Raw genomic sequence first — 15,259 nt, forward strand, 5'->3', positions numbered from 1 at the left:
GGCGGCAAGCCAGCTGGGCGGCTATTATGAGTGGGCTTCCTTTTCAAATGGCCGAATGCAAATGCTTGATGGAAAACGAGCGCACCCCTTACAAACGGCGAGAGACCGCAGTGCGATTCGATACAAATTATACCGTTACTGCCGTACCGATTTTTTTATATTAATTTCATAAATACTCCTAATACCAGCGTAATATTATTAGTATTCATTTAGTAATTAAAGAAATAATACAGTAAGTATATTTTTCCACTATGTGACTTGAGTATGCATTAATCGTCTCAATTCTTACCATAAAACTATTTAATATATAGACTAGACTATTTTGCTTACAATATTTACAATTCTACATAATATTGTTCATTCAGTGCCTTTAGTACAGCATCAATATAGTTCAATGAAATTTATATTAATATTTGGTATGAAAGTTTTTTTTTATACCCTTCGAGAGATTTTTTTTAATTGATTGAAAATCTTGATATCCCTCTATTTCAATGATTATAACTAACAAAAGTATAACCAATGAAAAGTAAAGAACACGTAGAAGCATTGTCATGTTTTACCCTGAGAGCACTCAGTCAATTGCCAAATACGTGACGTGCATGAATGAACGTTTGATGCAGCACAGATGTGAGAAGAGACTTCAATTTAAAATACTCATGTTGTAAAATATGGACTGTCTCTGTATGTTGCCTTAGAAGGCCAACCAGCAGCAGTGGTACTACCATAAGCTATTTTTGCTGGACAGAGAGGCTTTAGTTTCAGTAATGTGTAGGTTCTTAGAATATGGAAGGGCCAGTTGTCCGTGACCAGGGAAGAGCCGAGTGGATGACCTTTTAGGGGCAACAAAACAACAAGTAGACTGAGACTCGAACCGCAGCTGTTAGTCAAAGCGATGGGATCAGGGGTCTGGCCAGGTATAAAATATGCGTTGTCTGGCAGACGGGAGGAGGAGCCACTAACATCTTTGCTTTTGGGCCACTCGAATATTTGGAGAAACTTCACTCTGACATCGGTTGAATCAAATCTTTTCCCAATCAGCTGTGTCACTGAAGTGTTCCTTCTCTGAGCCAGCCATCTTCCACCAAGTGTTTTTTTGGAGACCAGCGAAGCAACAAAGACAATTCACCACACTCAAAACAAACATTCTGACAGGAAAACATAAACAAGGCTTTCTTCAGTCTCTATCCGATTACAGTATTTGATGTGACATTTGTTGGATGTTCAAAATGAAGGACATCAGAGTGGATGAGTAGCTAACATTTATGAGCAATAGTTATGTAAAAGTGTTAAAGAAGTGAATAAATACACTGCTGTGATTCTAGATGTGGAGAGTTGTCCATGACGGTCAAAAGCCTAACCCGAAAAGTACATTTATCCCAAGACAACATTCAGGCTGACGAATTAGAACTGTTGACATTCTAACCCGTTTAATCTCTCCAACCCTGACCTTCATTTTTTACGATGGCGCTCTGCCACAATGCGGCTGCTGACCGCGCGTTCGTTCTATCTTCCAGAGAGAGACGATGGCCTTTCGCTCCGCGCGGCAACCCCGCCAGTCTCATCGCACTCATCTCCAATTAACTGCAACGGATGCCGATGCCATTTTTATTTCTCTTGAAAAAAGTTGCTTTGAGCGACGGTCGGGCAGATGCTCTCATTAACGCCGTTTTTTTTTTAATTTTTTTTTTCACTCCGAAGGATGCAAATAAGAAAGTTGACGACTGCCAAGTGGCAATAAGAACATAGAGACCTCAAGTGTAACGTGTTTACGTCTTATAATCTCTTTTCCATCCATTGGCAGACACATACAGCAAAAAGATATAACTTCATTGAGGAGATATTCCCGTTTTCTTTCGATTTGCTGGTTACAAACGTGGAGAAAAAAAATCGGTAAATGCATATTTTACATTATTTTGCAACCTCACAACAGTCTTGCCAAGGACTTTTTTGGTCATTTCTTTATTCATATTATTTTGATTTGATTTCTATTGTTTAGCTGGACAGAGAAGCACATGATCGGACTCAACTAAGACAATACAGTGGAACCTCTAAAGTCGAACACAATTTGGTGGAACCCAGATTTGATTGGATTTTTCTCATCATTCGGTAATATGCATTTGCCTTTCCAGTCTGAGCTCGGCTCTCACAAGAAGAGCAGACAAGGCTCTAGTGAAGGTTCTACCCCAGGTCGTCATGGTAACAAAAGCCAGAATTCACATTGACCCAGGAGTATACCAAACCTATATTCCTTTTTTTCTCTCTCTCTCTTTTTTCTATTTTTTCTTTTTCTTTTTTAGAGGAAATGTCACAAAAGAAGCCATGAAATGCCAAACGCAAATCCAGAGTGAATTGCTTGCTGAACTGAGGACTTGAGAGCCGGTGAGGTCTCACACGTTATACTATATATCAGTTCTAAATTTGTGAGCCTGGAGTCTCCCTATTTATGTCTCTAATGGCCGTGTTGCCCAGGGGTGGTCACAATAAGGTGATTGTCATTGCTCAGCGTGTTGCTCAGCGTGGCTGCTGCTGCTGAATGAGCGTCCTGCATACCAATCGGTTGTTTACCTGCCTGGTGGCACAACAGCTCATTAAGTGGCTACTCTTTCCTTGGAATGAGACACTTTTTGGAGGACAGGTGTCAGCTTGTAAGCAGACGTTGGCAATGCTGCTGAGTCTGGACCTGAAAAAGCTGCTCTGCTAGTAGCAAAGGATCTCCTTTACTAATACTTTGATGCAACACGGTGAAATACTGTATGATGTTTACCTAACACATGGGTTAACATCTAATTGTACAAATGTAATCCAAGCGTTAAAACACACATTTAACAAATTATGGGGAACAAAAAGACACTTAATAATTATTAATATTCTTACTGAGGGGAAAAGTTCAAAATTGGATGCAGCAATGCATTCTGGTGCAAAGGGACACAAAAAAACAGCGCCCCCTGCTGGGGAGGGGGACGGTGGAGTCATCTCCAACAAACCAGAATTACTAAAAGCAAGAAAAAAAAGTGACCCACATGTCCACAGTTAGGAAATCTCACTTAACAAAATGTTTTTCTTTTCGTGTCTCTAGAATCGTATATCCTCCAACAACGTCAAACTTTGGCCACAGGTCATTTCCGAGGAAGTCGGAACATCTACCATGTTGGTACCAAGGGACCGATAACGTAAATGTAGTTCGTGAGAAATTAAAAAAACTGCTAGTGGGACCCAAACTCTCAATTGAACGACCTCGGGGACATTAGACTTCAGAGGTTCGACTGCATTGAAACAATTGAGAAGGTACAATTTGTTATCAAGTTGGCAGTGTGAGGGAGCAAGGAGACGTCAGAACAGCCTTGCTGCAAACAAATGAGTCGGGAAAGACGGCGTGGAAGGACAAGGTGAGCGCTCGCATTCACTCGCAGCACAACACATTGTCGCCTCGCACCATTGATATTCGTCGCGCTCGCTAGCACAAAGCGGCTCTGTCTGTAAAGCGTCTCTCGGTGATAACGCTTAGTTATCGACACTTCTCGGTCGTCTGGCACCATATCAAAAATATCCTCTATTCAAACGTTAAAAGTCTCTGTTCGACATAAATATAGAGCCATACGGTATATCAAACATGCTCGTGTAAATTTGTATACAAAGGAATATTTGATGCAAATTAATATTTCCTCATCAATCCGTGTCCACATAGCGAAATGGATGATGATGAACACGTTGTCCGTGAGAGACGGTGCATACCGACAGAACATCAATTTCACTTGGCTTCAGTCCAGCAGAGAACAGAGACTCTCGAAACAAACACACTCCAACTTCAGCAAAAGCGAATTTCCACCTCTGCATGAGTCAACATCTTTCCGTTGACACACTTCGACAGTTTTCTAACGACCATTTATTTAATAGTTACTTTAACTGAGAAACTGAGGCGGTCCCCACAAAGAATGTGAAATTGGAGAATACTGCCAAAAAATGTGCAATGACATCCCATCACAATTAAATACATCATGTGAACCTCTTAGGATTGCATTTATTAGTTAATGTTATTAAAACATTTTATAGACGTGTAATATTCCGTAAACATTTATGAAATATAAATAAAGTTTGTTTATACTGACTTTGTGAGGACTACAACAGCACTTCTTCTCATATTATTGTCTGCACAACCTCCCCATCCCCATTCCACCGTTTCTGCATCAAAGTTACTTTTTTTTTTTTTTTTTTTTAGGTGCTCAGAATCCAAAGCCTGGATTTATCTCCTGTTGGCAGAGAGCAGTCAAACAATAAGATAGATGCTTGGCTTCCACTCTCCAGCATCCTTCGCAGGTGCGGCTGTAGGGTCTCACAGGGACCTGCAAGGGAATGAAAGAGAGCAAAGGCATTAGAGGGAACACAGACGAGACCCACTTGACTGAGTGGTCCAGACGACAACTATTTGCACTGAGGGAAATGAAAGTATTGTGAGGCGTACACACACACGTGCGCACACATTACACACCTTGGACATTAATAGCAGTGAACCATCTGGAGCATTTCTAACACACAGGAAAAAAAAAAGTATTTGTGAAAAGACAATCTATAACCCACGGCGCTCTTTAAATACTCTCTTTTGTCATCTTGTTGTGTCGCTTCAACAAGCACAAGATCATGTCTGGGAACACTGCTGAGGTGCAGCCGATGCCACAAACCTTTAACAATCCCCGACGGAGCACAAAAAATCTCAACATAAAGTCTGTTTCAGAACATCTCAAGAGGGTTACACACACACACACACACACACACACACACACACACATTTTGTTTTCCTCAGATAAAACTGTGGCTGTAAATATCTGCCATGGATCCGCCATGTGTTTTAAAGAAAGCCGCTCACCATTAGTGGCACTGTTAGAACGCTGTAAGCTATTTGAACAAAAATGGTGCATCAGCACATTTAGACAGACAATATAACATTACCTTACATATTCTTTATCCTCTGTAATAAAAGCTAATTGTACTGCAGGTTACACAGCCACAGGAGTTTAGTGAAACCTTTTTTGCCTGGCTGGTGGCATAGTTGTTTAGTCATGATTATGAAATATTCTCTAGTCGCGCGGAGGTTGGGGCTTTGAATCGAGTTGTTTATTTTGAAGAAATGCAGTAGTTGTGGTTATGACGGTACACACAGGGCAAGGATGCACACTCATTGTCCAGCATCGTGTCCAGGAAAAGTATCACTCAAGTGAGCCAGATTTCCACTTTGCAAGTTAATGAACTTTCCACATCGTTTCTGCCAACTTTCAGGCACACGAGACTTCAATTACTTAGCTTTGACCATTCCCTTCCAACGTTGTCTTTTTCAATCACGCCGCTATAATGTGATAACATTTGAACAAGAGCTCCTGGCAGCGCATCGCCCAAGACGACGAGCAGGAGACACGGCGGCTAATTAATATTCGCTGGCCCGGCGTTTGTGCGTAGCTCACTCTTGACACCTTTATTGCACACTTTTATGGAGCGATATGCACTTGCCAGGTTGCAAAATGGGAGGAAAATAGACAAAGAGGCACCTCGAGCGCGAGGCTCCGTTTGACATTTATAAGACACGGCCGACAAATCAAACGCTACGCTGTGAAGCCGGTATTCATTTTACAACGATGTCAGAGCGGGAGCCTTATTGATTATGAGCGGTGTCCAAGCCAAGAGGTCAGAGAAGCTTGGTAAACGTTGGGTGCTAAGCGCTCCGGTTCTCAACTGGCAATGCTTCTCCTTCTCATGTGGATTAATACTATTCTATAAACAAAAGCATGAATTGGCATGACTAAGATGATAAAGGGCAGTCTTGTCATTATTTCATTATGCAAGAAGCCTATTGATTTCGACGTAAAACAAAGGTCAAGTGCCAAAGCGGTCCGTGTTAGACGTCACCTGGTTATCAATCACTGTACAGAATTCTTGTTTGAACATTTTGGGATGTTCAAAAAAAAAAAAATCTCAAATGTTTATATTCAAACAATTTGTAAAACACCATAATGAAATTATTTATCCATATGCAAGTAAGTTCTTTTTCTTTACACGAGTGTCAAACGGCGTTCAACTCGTACTTTTGGGTGTTATACCTAGTTACAAAGTTAGAAAATAAATACATTTTCTGGGTCATTTCGGATCAACGCAAGGCAGAATTGGTCAGAGGTTGTACCGTACCTGCCCGTGTTTTTGTCCACTGCCTATCAAGCAATTTTCAAACCATTTTCCTCTCTTTGCGTCGCTGTGAGGACACAATGTTGGCTGCACAGTGTTCTAGTTAATTACGGAAGCAGCAGGTATAATCATTTGCCCAATTAGCTTTTACACATCCTCACTTCGCTCCATCGCAAAGTGAAAACACCGCCGTGTCATTTATCAGCGGACGCGTAATGAGCGAGAAGCTCCGTTTGTAATTTAAACTTATCGAGTGGAGGACACGCAAGACAAACAAGCGCTTGAAAGGCTGCCAAAGATGCAACGTGTACAGTACGGGAGACTCTCAGAGAATAAATAGTGAGCAGATTTGTCGGTGAGTGGGAGGCGTGCATCGTCAAGAGAGGGACTGGGACGTGAAGAAAGAGAGAGGTGGGCTCCGGAGAACTGTAGGGGGTAGGTCAGAATGGTTGACTCAGTCCCGAATCATGATGGAGGCGGTGAAGATCCACCTCCTCCTTTCCTGCCCATTCCAACTCTTTCCCAAAGCCAGGAGCAAACATGGAGACAGATCATCCTGAGTTTATATGAGTGAGAGCTAAAACGGGCCAAGTGAGTTCATTTTTTTTTTCCAGTCAGCTAAAGTCCAGTCATTAAACATCATTATCATGAGCGATTATCATGAGTGTTGTCACCTTAAGTACACCAACTTAACTTAAAATGTTCACATTTGTTGTGTGTCGGGAAAGAATACAATGCAAATATTCATAGAGATGCGATATTGTTAAATGGGAGTTCTTGCGTTGATTTGACACTGCTGCAAAACTCATGAGCTGGATCAGACTCGGATGAAAGGCTTTAATTAAAGTTTCATCTAACTGAATAGTTGAACGTTACACCCGGCAACCCTGCACGCCCGCAGCAAATTCTGGTTAAAGCGGATGAGATTTGACAGATACATGAAGTTAAATTCACTTAGGTAGATTCTCTTGCGGTCTCTTGTGCTTGTGTACATACAGAATTAGCGATTTATTCTAAAACGTCATTACTGACAGCAGCGGTAGTAGCTCTACCGAGCACACGCACTAACGAAGATCAACAGAATTCTTTTTTTCTGGTAATGTTGACCACTAAGGGTCCTTCATCCAGAATGTCAGCACCTTGAGATGGACAAAAAGGAATGGATGGAAGTCTTATTCAACTAATAACCAGAAAAATCAGTCTTCCACCACTAAGCAATCGCATGAAAGTAGCGACAATTACTATCGTCATAATTTTATGTGTCCAAAAAGCAAAGCGTTGGGAGTCTCTGATGCAGACTTGTTGTTGTGAGTGCAGTCAATGAATGCACACGGAAACTGTCTCACTTATGACTGCTACAAATGCGGCTAATTTATTGGCATAAAATGACCGAAGTAGATGATGAGAGCCATCATCATCTCAATGACCAACTTGCACCTGTCTGTGTTAACAAAACTTCATGTCAACACACTCAACACACGTGCAGCCCCCGCCCGCCGCCTTGTCTTCTTCCCCCTTGGCTCATTTCACACGGATGCATAATCCAAGAGGCTGGGATGTCACGCCTTGGATTTGGATTCATCAGTGAGCATGTCGAACTCAAAAAGGACAGCGCATGTCTAAACAGATAAAACACTAACTGAAGCGTTTAGATAAATATTTAGCACATGCCATCTGCCTTCATGGTATAAATAAAGCATTGACACATGTGATCAAATTACAGAGAGGCCTGGACTCGTCAGCATCCAATCACAGGGCACATTTAGACAACCAACCAATCACATTCAAAAGAAATGTATGCTCCTAATTTCCTATCAACTCTACATTTTAGTGTCTTCGATTAACGTGCAGTATGGTTTTTTTTTTAAATGTAGGAGGAAGCCATAAAAATATTTTACTTTCACGATTATGCAAGCCACTTTCTGTTCACATTACGTTTTATATACTTTTTGAAACTTGGATGTCAGTCAGCATTACGGTATTCAACGTCGGAGGTTCCAAACTAAGCAGGCTGCTCTATTTACATAACATCACAGTGCAAATGTGCAACAAAAGGCCATTTCTGAGCAGACCTCGGCACACCAGAGGAGGCTGAACTGTACTGCCGGATCTGAGCAGATGGCGCCGTTGGACATTTTCCATCGTCGGTGGAAAAAAAACATGAGCCTGATACGTCTTTGAAGTCCCGCACCTGTCTCATTTGGCAGCCGCCGTCGTCGCCTTGACCTTGAGTTCTCGTTTTGTGGAGGCACTGAGAGCCACATGTGGAAACATCTGTCTGCCACCCAATGTCTACAGATGGAAAACGGCGGTAGTGACGGCTGACCCATATGTGGGGTCCCTTTGCAAGATTTTTATTTATTTTTTTTATTTATAAAAGGTGTCACTTCTTCACCACCTCTGCATCTGTTTCATTTCCTGATTCAGCAGTGTATTGACAAACTAATATTACTTCAGACATGCTCACATACGGCCCCTCCCCCTCAAAATACACCCAATCCCATTTGTATTTGAGTAAACAAAGGCCCCGAGCGACTAATTGCAAAAATGTAAGTTTTCCATTTACGACACAATGTTAATCTACGTGCTTAAGCGTTTGGTTTCAGATTTGTGGTTATTTCTCCGTGATGTAATAGTGTGCAAGAGTGCAAGTGTATAATATACACATCTATTAATAGACACAGATGCTAAACAACGTGGAGTAGTAGGTCAAATTCCTGGATGCGCTCAAGCCACACGGGGTCTCTGCCTTCAATTCTAAGCAGTCCGGTTGTTTTGCCGTAATCATGCTGGCAGATGGACAAACAAGACAGCAGATGTGTGTGAACATTAACATGAAAATTGTTTATGTAACGCCTTGCCGGCCGCTCCTAAAAGCCACAGCATTTGCCCTACATTTCTGATTCGGTCATGGTTTACTTCAAATGTATTCCTTGTTTCAGATAAAAAAAAAAAAAAAAAAAAAGTGCAGCGGATGTCGCTGAGTCGGAGTGGGGTGATGTCAGCGCAAAGGTCATGTGAGGCACTTTGCGTTATCTGCTGTAGACTAATGCAGCTAATTAAGGGCATCACCGCAAGGAAGGTGCTACTATTCTCAGCCCACTCCAGGGGATGCTGTCTCCCCAGCTCGGCCCGCTGGACATGTGTCTTTCCACACCCGCACACTCGCTTTGGAAAGTCACATGCACACGGAGGTCACGGGCAAATCTGCAGCTCTATTAAACATTAAAGCTAATGCCAAGCTGTGATGTTACATCGGCTTAACGGGGGAAAGCGATGTTCTCTGAGATCTGATGATGACTGATTGTTTCAGACCTTTGCCAGGCAGGCGCCATTCGAAAGCAATCATCCTCAAACTTTACAGAATTGGAATTTGTTTATGTCAAAGTTTTGCATATCCAATATCCAAAGCTAGATTACAGCATGGATGGGTGCACATTTCTTGTAAGAGCCAGATAGGGGCTCAATTTTCTACCAATCATCTTCAAACCGTATTTGCTGAGTCATAGATTGCAGAGGTCGGTCCAAGGTAGAGTCGGCGGGTACACGTTGGCTCGTCAGAGCTCTGTGGGGACTCGAGTAAATTATCATCATAAGCGTTTTGAACGTCACCTAATGTCACACAGGCAGCTGTCAATTCCTTCTTCAAAGTTAGAATCAGGTTGGAAATAACAATCCACCATTTTGAACTTGCTATGATTGGATTGTGCAAAATGACACAAATAACACTTCCTGGGCAGATTTTGGTTTGGTGACATCTGAAGGCTGAACGACTTTGACAGTTGCTGATTAGCTGCATCTACCTATGGATTCCGTCGAGTCACTCTCCAGTTATTTTTGTGTCCGGAGAAGATCCAGAATGCAAGGGAAGCAGATTTAAAGCATGAATTAATCAGTGTTTCTCCGACACAACTTCCCTAGACTCGTTAGTACCAGGAGATGCAGTTTTAGCACAGTCGCTCCTAAAATATTAACATCACTATATTCACTTGACTACCATCCATTCGTCGTCTTCTGAAACGCGGGTCAGCTGGAGTCTATTGCGTGGGCCTGACTTTTTGACTCAAGTCAGGAACTGCATGCGTAAAGGCCCGAGCCGTTATTCAAAATCAGGACCGTACGTGCAGAGCACATCAATGGCCACAAATGAAGTCCCACAAAAGCAAACAAAAGTTCAGTGCAGCCAAACATGCATCAGTGCGCAGATGCAATTTCCTCTTTTGTTCCAAACACACGTTCGCAAGCACACAGACTCACCGCTCGGTCTAAATCTGCGTGCGTACGTCTCGGAATCCACGGCGATGCCACTTGCTTCTATTTCGCCTCCTCCGTCTGCCATTTTCCGGCCTGGCTGTTTGAATAATCCGAAAAATTGGAGCTGGCTAAGTGGAAAACACTATGAATGATTCAGGATCGTGTATGTCAGACAGGTCGCGCGGGGCTTGTCGTCAAACCGTGGTTGTGGTCGATTTGCGTAGGATTGTTTTCTGGGGTTTGAGGGAACCCGGGTGGGGTGCTATGCAAGGCGGAGGAGCAGCGGCTTTGGGCGCAAAACCGCGGCTGACCGAGAGGCCGCCGTTTTCCAGCATTCGTTCGTGAGGAAGAGGAGGAGGAGGGGAGGAAGAGGAGCAAAAGTGCACAGGGCTGAGCCGCATCTCGCTCAGCTCCGACTGCAAGTGCAACTCTGAGTCATCCACGTCGTACTGCAGGTCACAGTCCGGACAGTAACCGTGGTACTGGACCTTCTCGCTGAAACGGACGCGCTCGCGGGGCTCCCGGCCGGGGGCCTTGGGGCATTTGTTCTTTTCGTGGCGGAGAAGGGGCATCGGTCTGGGCAGTGTAGGAACCGGGCCGGACTCCGGGACACTGCCGTCGTTTGTAATGAAACACGACGTGGGTGAGAATAGATCACGGTTCGGCTTCAAGGAAAAAACGCCACCGTTCTTCAATAAGGCTCCGTTCGCCTTGGATACGTTCCCCGATAGCACCAACGTGGGATGAGGCCGATTTTTTCCGTTGTGATGCTCGGTTCTCACCGAGGTGAGTCTGGGTGGCGGCAAGGGCGGGAGCGCCTTCTTGTGAACGGTCAAAACCGCGGGAGGGAGGGCGAGGAGCGGGGAGACGGGGGCCGGCGCTATGAAGAGGCAGTCGTCCCCGAAGAGCTTCATCTTCTCCAGGCTGGACGCCGTGGTGGTGGCGGTGGAACTCGAGCTGGAGTTGAGCGTGTCTGTCTTGGAGCTATCCGTCAGGCCGTCCTCCTCCAGCTGCAGGTCGCACGTCAGCGTGTCGATATCGTGGACGACCTGGCCAACACATAAACGAACGCAGAGGAAATTAAGCAGTCTCACAATTCTAACCCGTCTATTGAAAAGCTCCAAATTGCACATTGAAATGGCCGCAGTTTGATTGAGGAGGCTGATTCGGGAGATTAAAAATCAATTGAGATATCACTACACTGACACCCGCACCATGGGGAGGAAAAGAAATATCTCGGTAATTTATGGGGACAGCCGGGAGGTTGCCAGAGCTGCACCTGATTGATGGATTCCAACCATCCCATTCAACATCGAAGCAACAACGTCTGGCATGGAAATGTCATTTGTCAAAGGTGAAAGGACTTAAATCATGGAGTAATTCCAGATCTGGATCTCATTTTAGCATCGATGGAACCATCAGAACAAAAATTCTCGTCTCAGAGAAAGCAGTTTTGCCGTCATTCAAATAGAATAAAATATCAGAGAGCGACTGTGCAAGTAATGACAACAAGATGATCAGTCCTGGTTATGTAGATGGTGTGCCAAGGTGGAAGAGGACAGGAGAGAAATGCATTGTAGGAGAATTCAATGAACACCGCGAGAAGAAATCAGGCCAAGAATGGAGCCATTTACAAAGAGTGAATTATCCAGACAAATTCACTGCAGTAAACACAGAAGCAGCCTAGACCACATTGTTCGAGAAAAAGGGGAAAATATTCAAGCGTGAGATATGCTATGGGCGCAAATTCTACTCAACCGCACTTCCATTTTTGGCACTCAACAAGTGTGTCGGAACACAAAGCAGCAGAACGGCCATTATATGCGGACGCAGTTTGTTAATAGGAGTTAAAATAACAGAAACGCAGACCCGGGACATGTTTTTGTTGTTTTGTTTGTGATGCTTAAAAGTCGATTGCAGTCTACTGAGTGGAATTGATCAAGGTTTGAAGAGTGGCTTCCATCAAAGTAAGACAAGCTTGCAGTAAGATGAAGAAAAGCCAAGTAGGTTGGTCACATGACACCAACATAGCGCCTCTATTTGTCTGCATTTCACTTCCACTGTCTGCTTTTTTTCTTCTTCCTGAGTTCAGTCAGGCATAGCAGAGAGCAGCGTATCGCCTTGAATAAAAAGGATTATTCCGGTGCCGGCACAGCAACATTATCAGCAGATTTTTGTTCATTTTTTGGGGGGTAAAACTCAAATCTTGATTTGGAACATAAGACATGGAATCGATCTTTTGAGATAGGAACGGAAACACAGTGTGTTTAACGTCATCCGCTGATTGAAGGATGAAAGGGAGCACGGTGTTCTTCGGGAGCAACGAGTTCAGACATTTTTTTTCGAAGTCTTTGCTGTTAAAGGGAGTCCCTTCAACCTTGCCGCTGAATTTTGTTACCGAGGCAGGTGTGTAAGTTTCAAAATGATCATAAAGCCCATCAGGGCAGCATGTTGGATCTTGTGGTTAAAACATCTGCTTCAGCCAACATAAAAAGCATGTTAGGATCACTGATGCTAAAAACCATCAAGGCAGGAGAAGGCAGCGGTTAAACTTCACATCCCTTCTCCTGGCTAGCTGCCATTTATTTTGAAAGAGCATCATTAGATGTGGCCCGCGAAGACAAATTGTTAATCAACTTCATGTGTCAATTATAAAATTACAAAATGTCTTCACTTTAAAAAAAAAAGCAATTTTATCACCACTCATCTTTTTAAAATATTTGAACAATTTTTACGAGTCTGATTTGAAAACTAGTTTGTTGTGTAGCCTATACCGTATATACAAGGCATTGACAGTCATAATGGCACTCCAAAGGAAACTATGACTACGATGCAACTCGAGTTTGACACCCCTGGTTTAGACCAACAAAAGGAGAAACAGCGTGAACACCCAAAAGGAGGATACTAATATGGATAAAGTAATGGAGCTTAACTCTCGCCTTGCGTCTAAAAGGGATAATTTGTTGGGACACGTGCAAGACGTGAGCGCAGTATCCCGGCGTGCAGCCGCTGCTGTAGGCCAGCCACCATGCGGGCCTGTGCCAAGCATCTGTGCAGGGTGCCTCCTCAGAGCGAGGCTCGCATCCAGCACCCCGTCCAACAGATACGAGCATTTCAAATGGATTAGAGGCCAACCCTGGCATTGATAGCAACGGCCCCTCGAGGCATCTTTTCAGCTCGCGTGGTGTCCGAACAAATGATCCTCTGCACAATTTCCTGCGAGCAACAAAGGGGGGGAGGGGGGGGGGATGAGGGGCGAAACGGAGGGAGAAAGAAAAGAACATCAGACGCACAAAACAACAAAAGATTGATTGCAGCGCCTTTGCGCTCCTATTTATCGCCAATGCCTGGTGGGGAACATGGAGAAAAGTTGCAGGACATAAAAGCAGAAGTTGCTCTTGAACACGTCTCTGAGGCTTCTCCTCTAGTAGGAGAGTCGGCAGGTGGTCCAGGACTGGGATGGGGTGATGAAACGAGATGTAAAAACCATTATAAACTAATGCAGTCTTCCATTCCTCAAAGCCTGCATATGTGTGAAAGACATGGGGGGGCTTCACACCTCCTCCTGTGCCACATGTTTTTCAGAGCAGGGGGAAGAGCGAGAAGCTGGAAGTGTACGTGTGTCAGAAGGGGTTGACATTACCAGCATCCATTAAAAAACACACGTGATAATGAGTGATCCCTGTGTGTGCATGCGTGCGTGCGTGTATGTGTGTTTACCTCTTTGAGCTCCTTGGCCACATCCTTGAGGTCGCCCAGGATGGTTTCCAAATTATCCACGATGGTCTTGATCTCCTTCTTGACTTGCACTTTGGACACTGCTCCCTCTGCGCCGTCGGGTGTCCCGGACATGCTTGACACTTTACGGCCGGCCTATTTCCACCAGCGTGCCCACCAGTGAAATTGTCTTCACGCCGCGCCGAGGACACTTTTTAGCCATGTCCACCCTCCCGTGTTGTTTTCTCCCACTCGTGCGACTACATCGCAGCCAGCCCGGGCAGGACGCTGTGGCTGCCAGGCGGCGAGCTAACGCCGTCTACCACCGCGCATGCGCACTGGCGTGTGACAGCAGCCGCTTAAGTGTAAATATTGTGTCATAATGTCCATGAGAGTGTTGGTTATTTCTATTGTTTCCTTTTCCTTACATGAACAGTAACAGCAAGACAGATGTCCACGATGAGCTTTTTCTGCGAAAAAGCGCCAAATTCAACATTTTGTTGACAAGAATGTGTTCGTTTCGAAAAATAATAACACTAAGGGGGGGGGAAAGAAATCAAGAAGAAAAGCAGACGTAGCGCAGGAAGTTGGCCGCATAGAAGAGTCAAGCCCGTTTGTTAATTCTCCACAACCGTCGATTATTTTCCTCATCATCACACGCCCCTCTTTCATGTTTGTCGCTGGCAAAATTTTCCCCGGACAATGCTTGAGGGCACTCCAGCCATGTTTCGCCGAGCCAGCCCGCTCCGTGTCATCGTGTTTCCATTGCGGCTTCCTTGGAGAGTGTGAGGCGCCCGGGAGAGGAAGATGCTCTGCTTGCTCCTCTCCCTCCTCCTCCCCCCCTTCTTCTACCTCCTGTCTCTCGCTTGAATTACCGTCCAGTAGTAGCCGCTAAGCGATTAATAAAACAAATACAGTAAATTCCTAACATTTGCGCGGTCCCATTGCCTAATGCAAAGAAATAAACAAGACACACCCTTCTTCAAATGTCATGTTTTGTGACATTGAAAATGACACATATATAGATAATTTTAAAACGTTTCCAATTTCTGTGACCTATAACGCTCAGCGGAAAAATATAAAATTAAAACTAGAGATAAAGATAAAACTTTGTGTGTCT

The 15,259-nt window shown here is 44.2% G+C and overlaps 1 protein-coding gene across 2 annotated transcripts; it reads right to left on the reverse strand.

Moving 5' to 3' along the window:
• Window positions 1-1,685: 1,685 nt before the first annotated feature.
• On the reverse strand, window positions 1,686-15,186 carry prr16 (proline rich 16). Of its 2 annotated transcripts, XM_037259748.1 has the most exons (4): window positions 14,143-15,186; window positions 13,558-13,638; window positions 10,426-11,471; window positions 1,686-4,340 (listed from the first exon to the last, which is right to left on the reverse strand). In XM_037259748.1, exons 1-3 carry the CDS (start codon window positions 14,272-14,274, stop codon window positions 10,617-10,619), a joined length of 1,068 nt encoding a protein of 355 aa, XP_037115643.1. In that variant the 5' UTR covers window positions 14,275-15,186; the 3' UTR covers window positions 1,686-4,340; window positions 10,426-10,616. The 2 variants fall into 2 exon arrangements, with proteins under 2 accessions (XP_037115643.1, XP_037115644.1); XM_037259749.1 differs by lacking the exon at window positions 13,558-13,638.
• Between the last annotated feature and the right edge of the window lie 73 nt (window positions 15,187-15,259).

The sequence above is a fragment of the Syngnathus acus genome, chromosome 9, assembly GCF_901709675.1.
Source record: "Syngnathus acus chromosome 9, fSynAcu1.2, whole genome shotgun sequence".
In the NCBI taxonomy this organism is placed as follows: domain Eukaryota; kingdom Metazoa; phylum Chordata; class Actinopteri; order Syngnathiformes; family Syngnathidae; genus Syngnathus; species Syngnathus acus.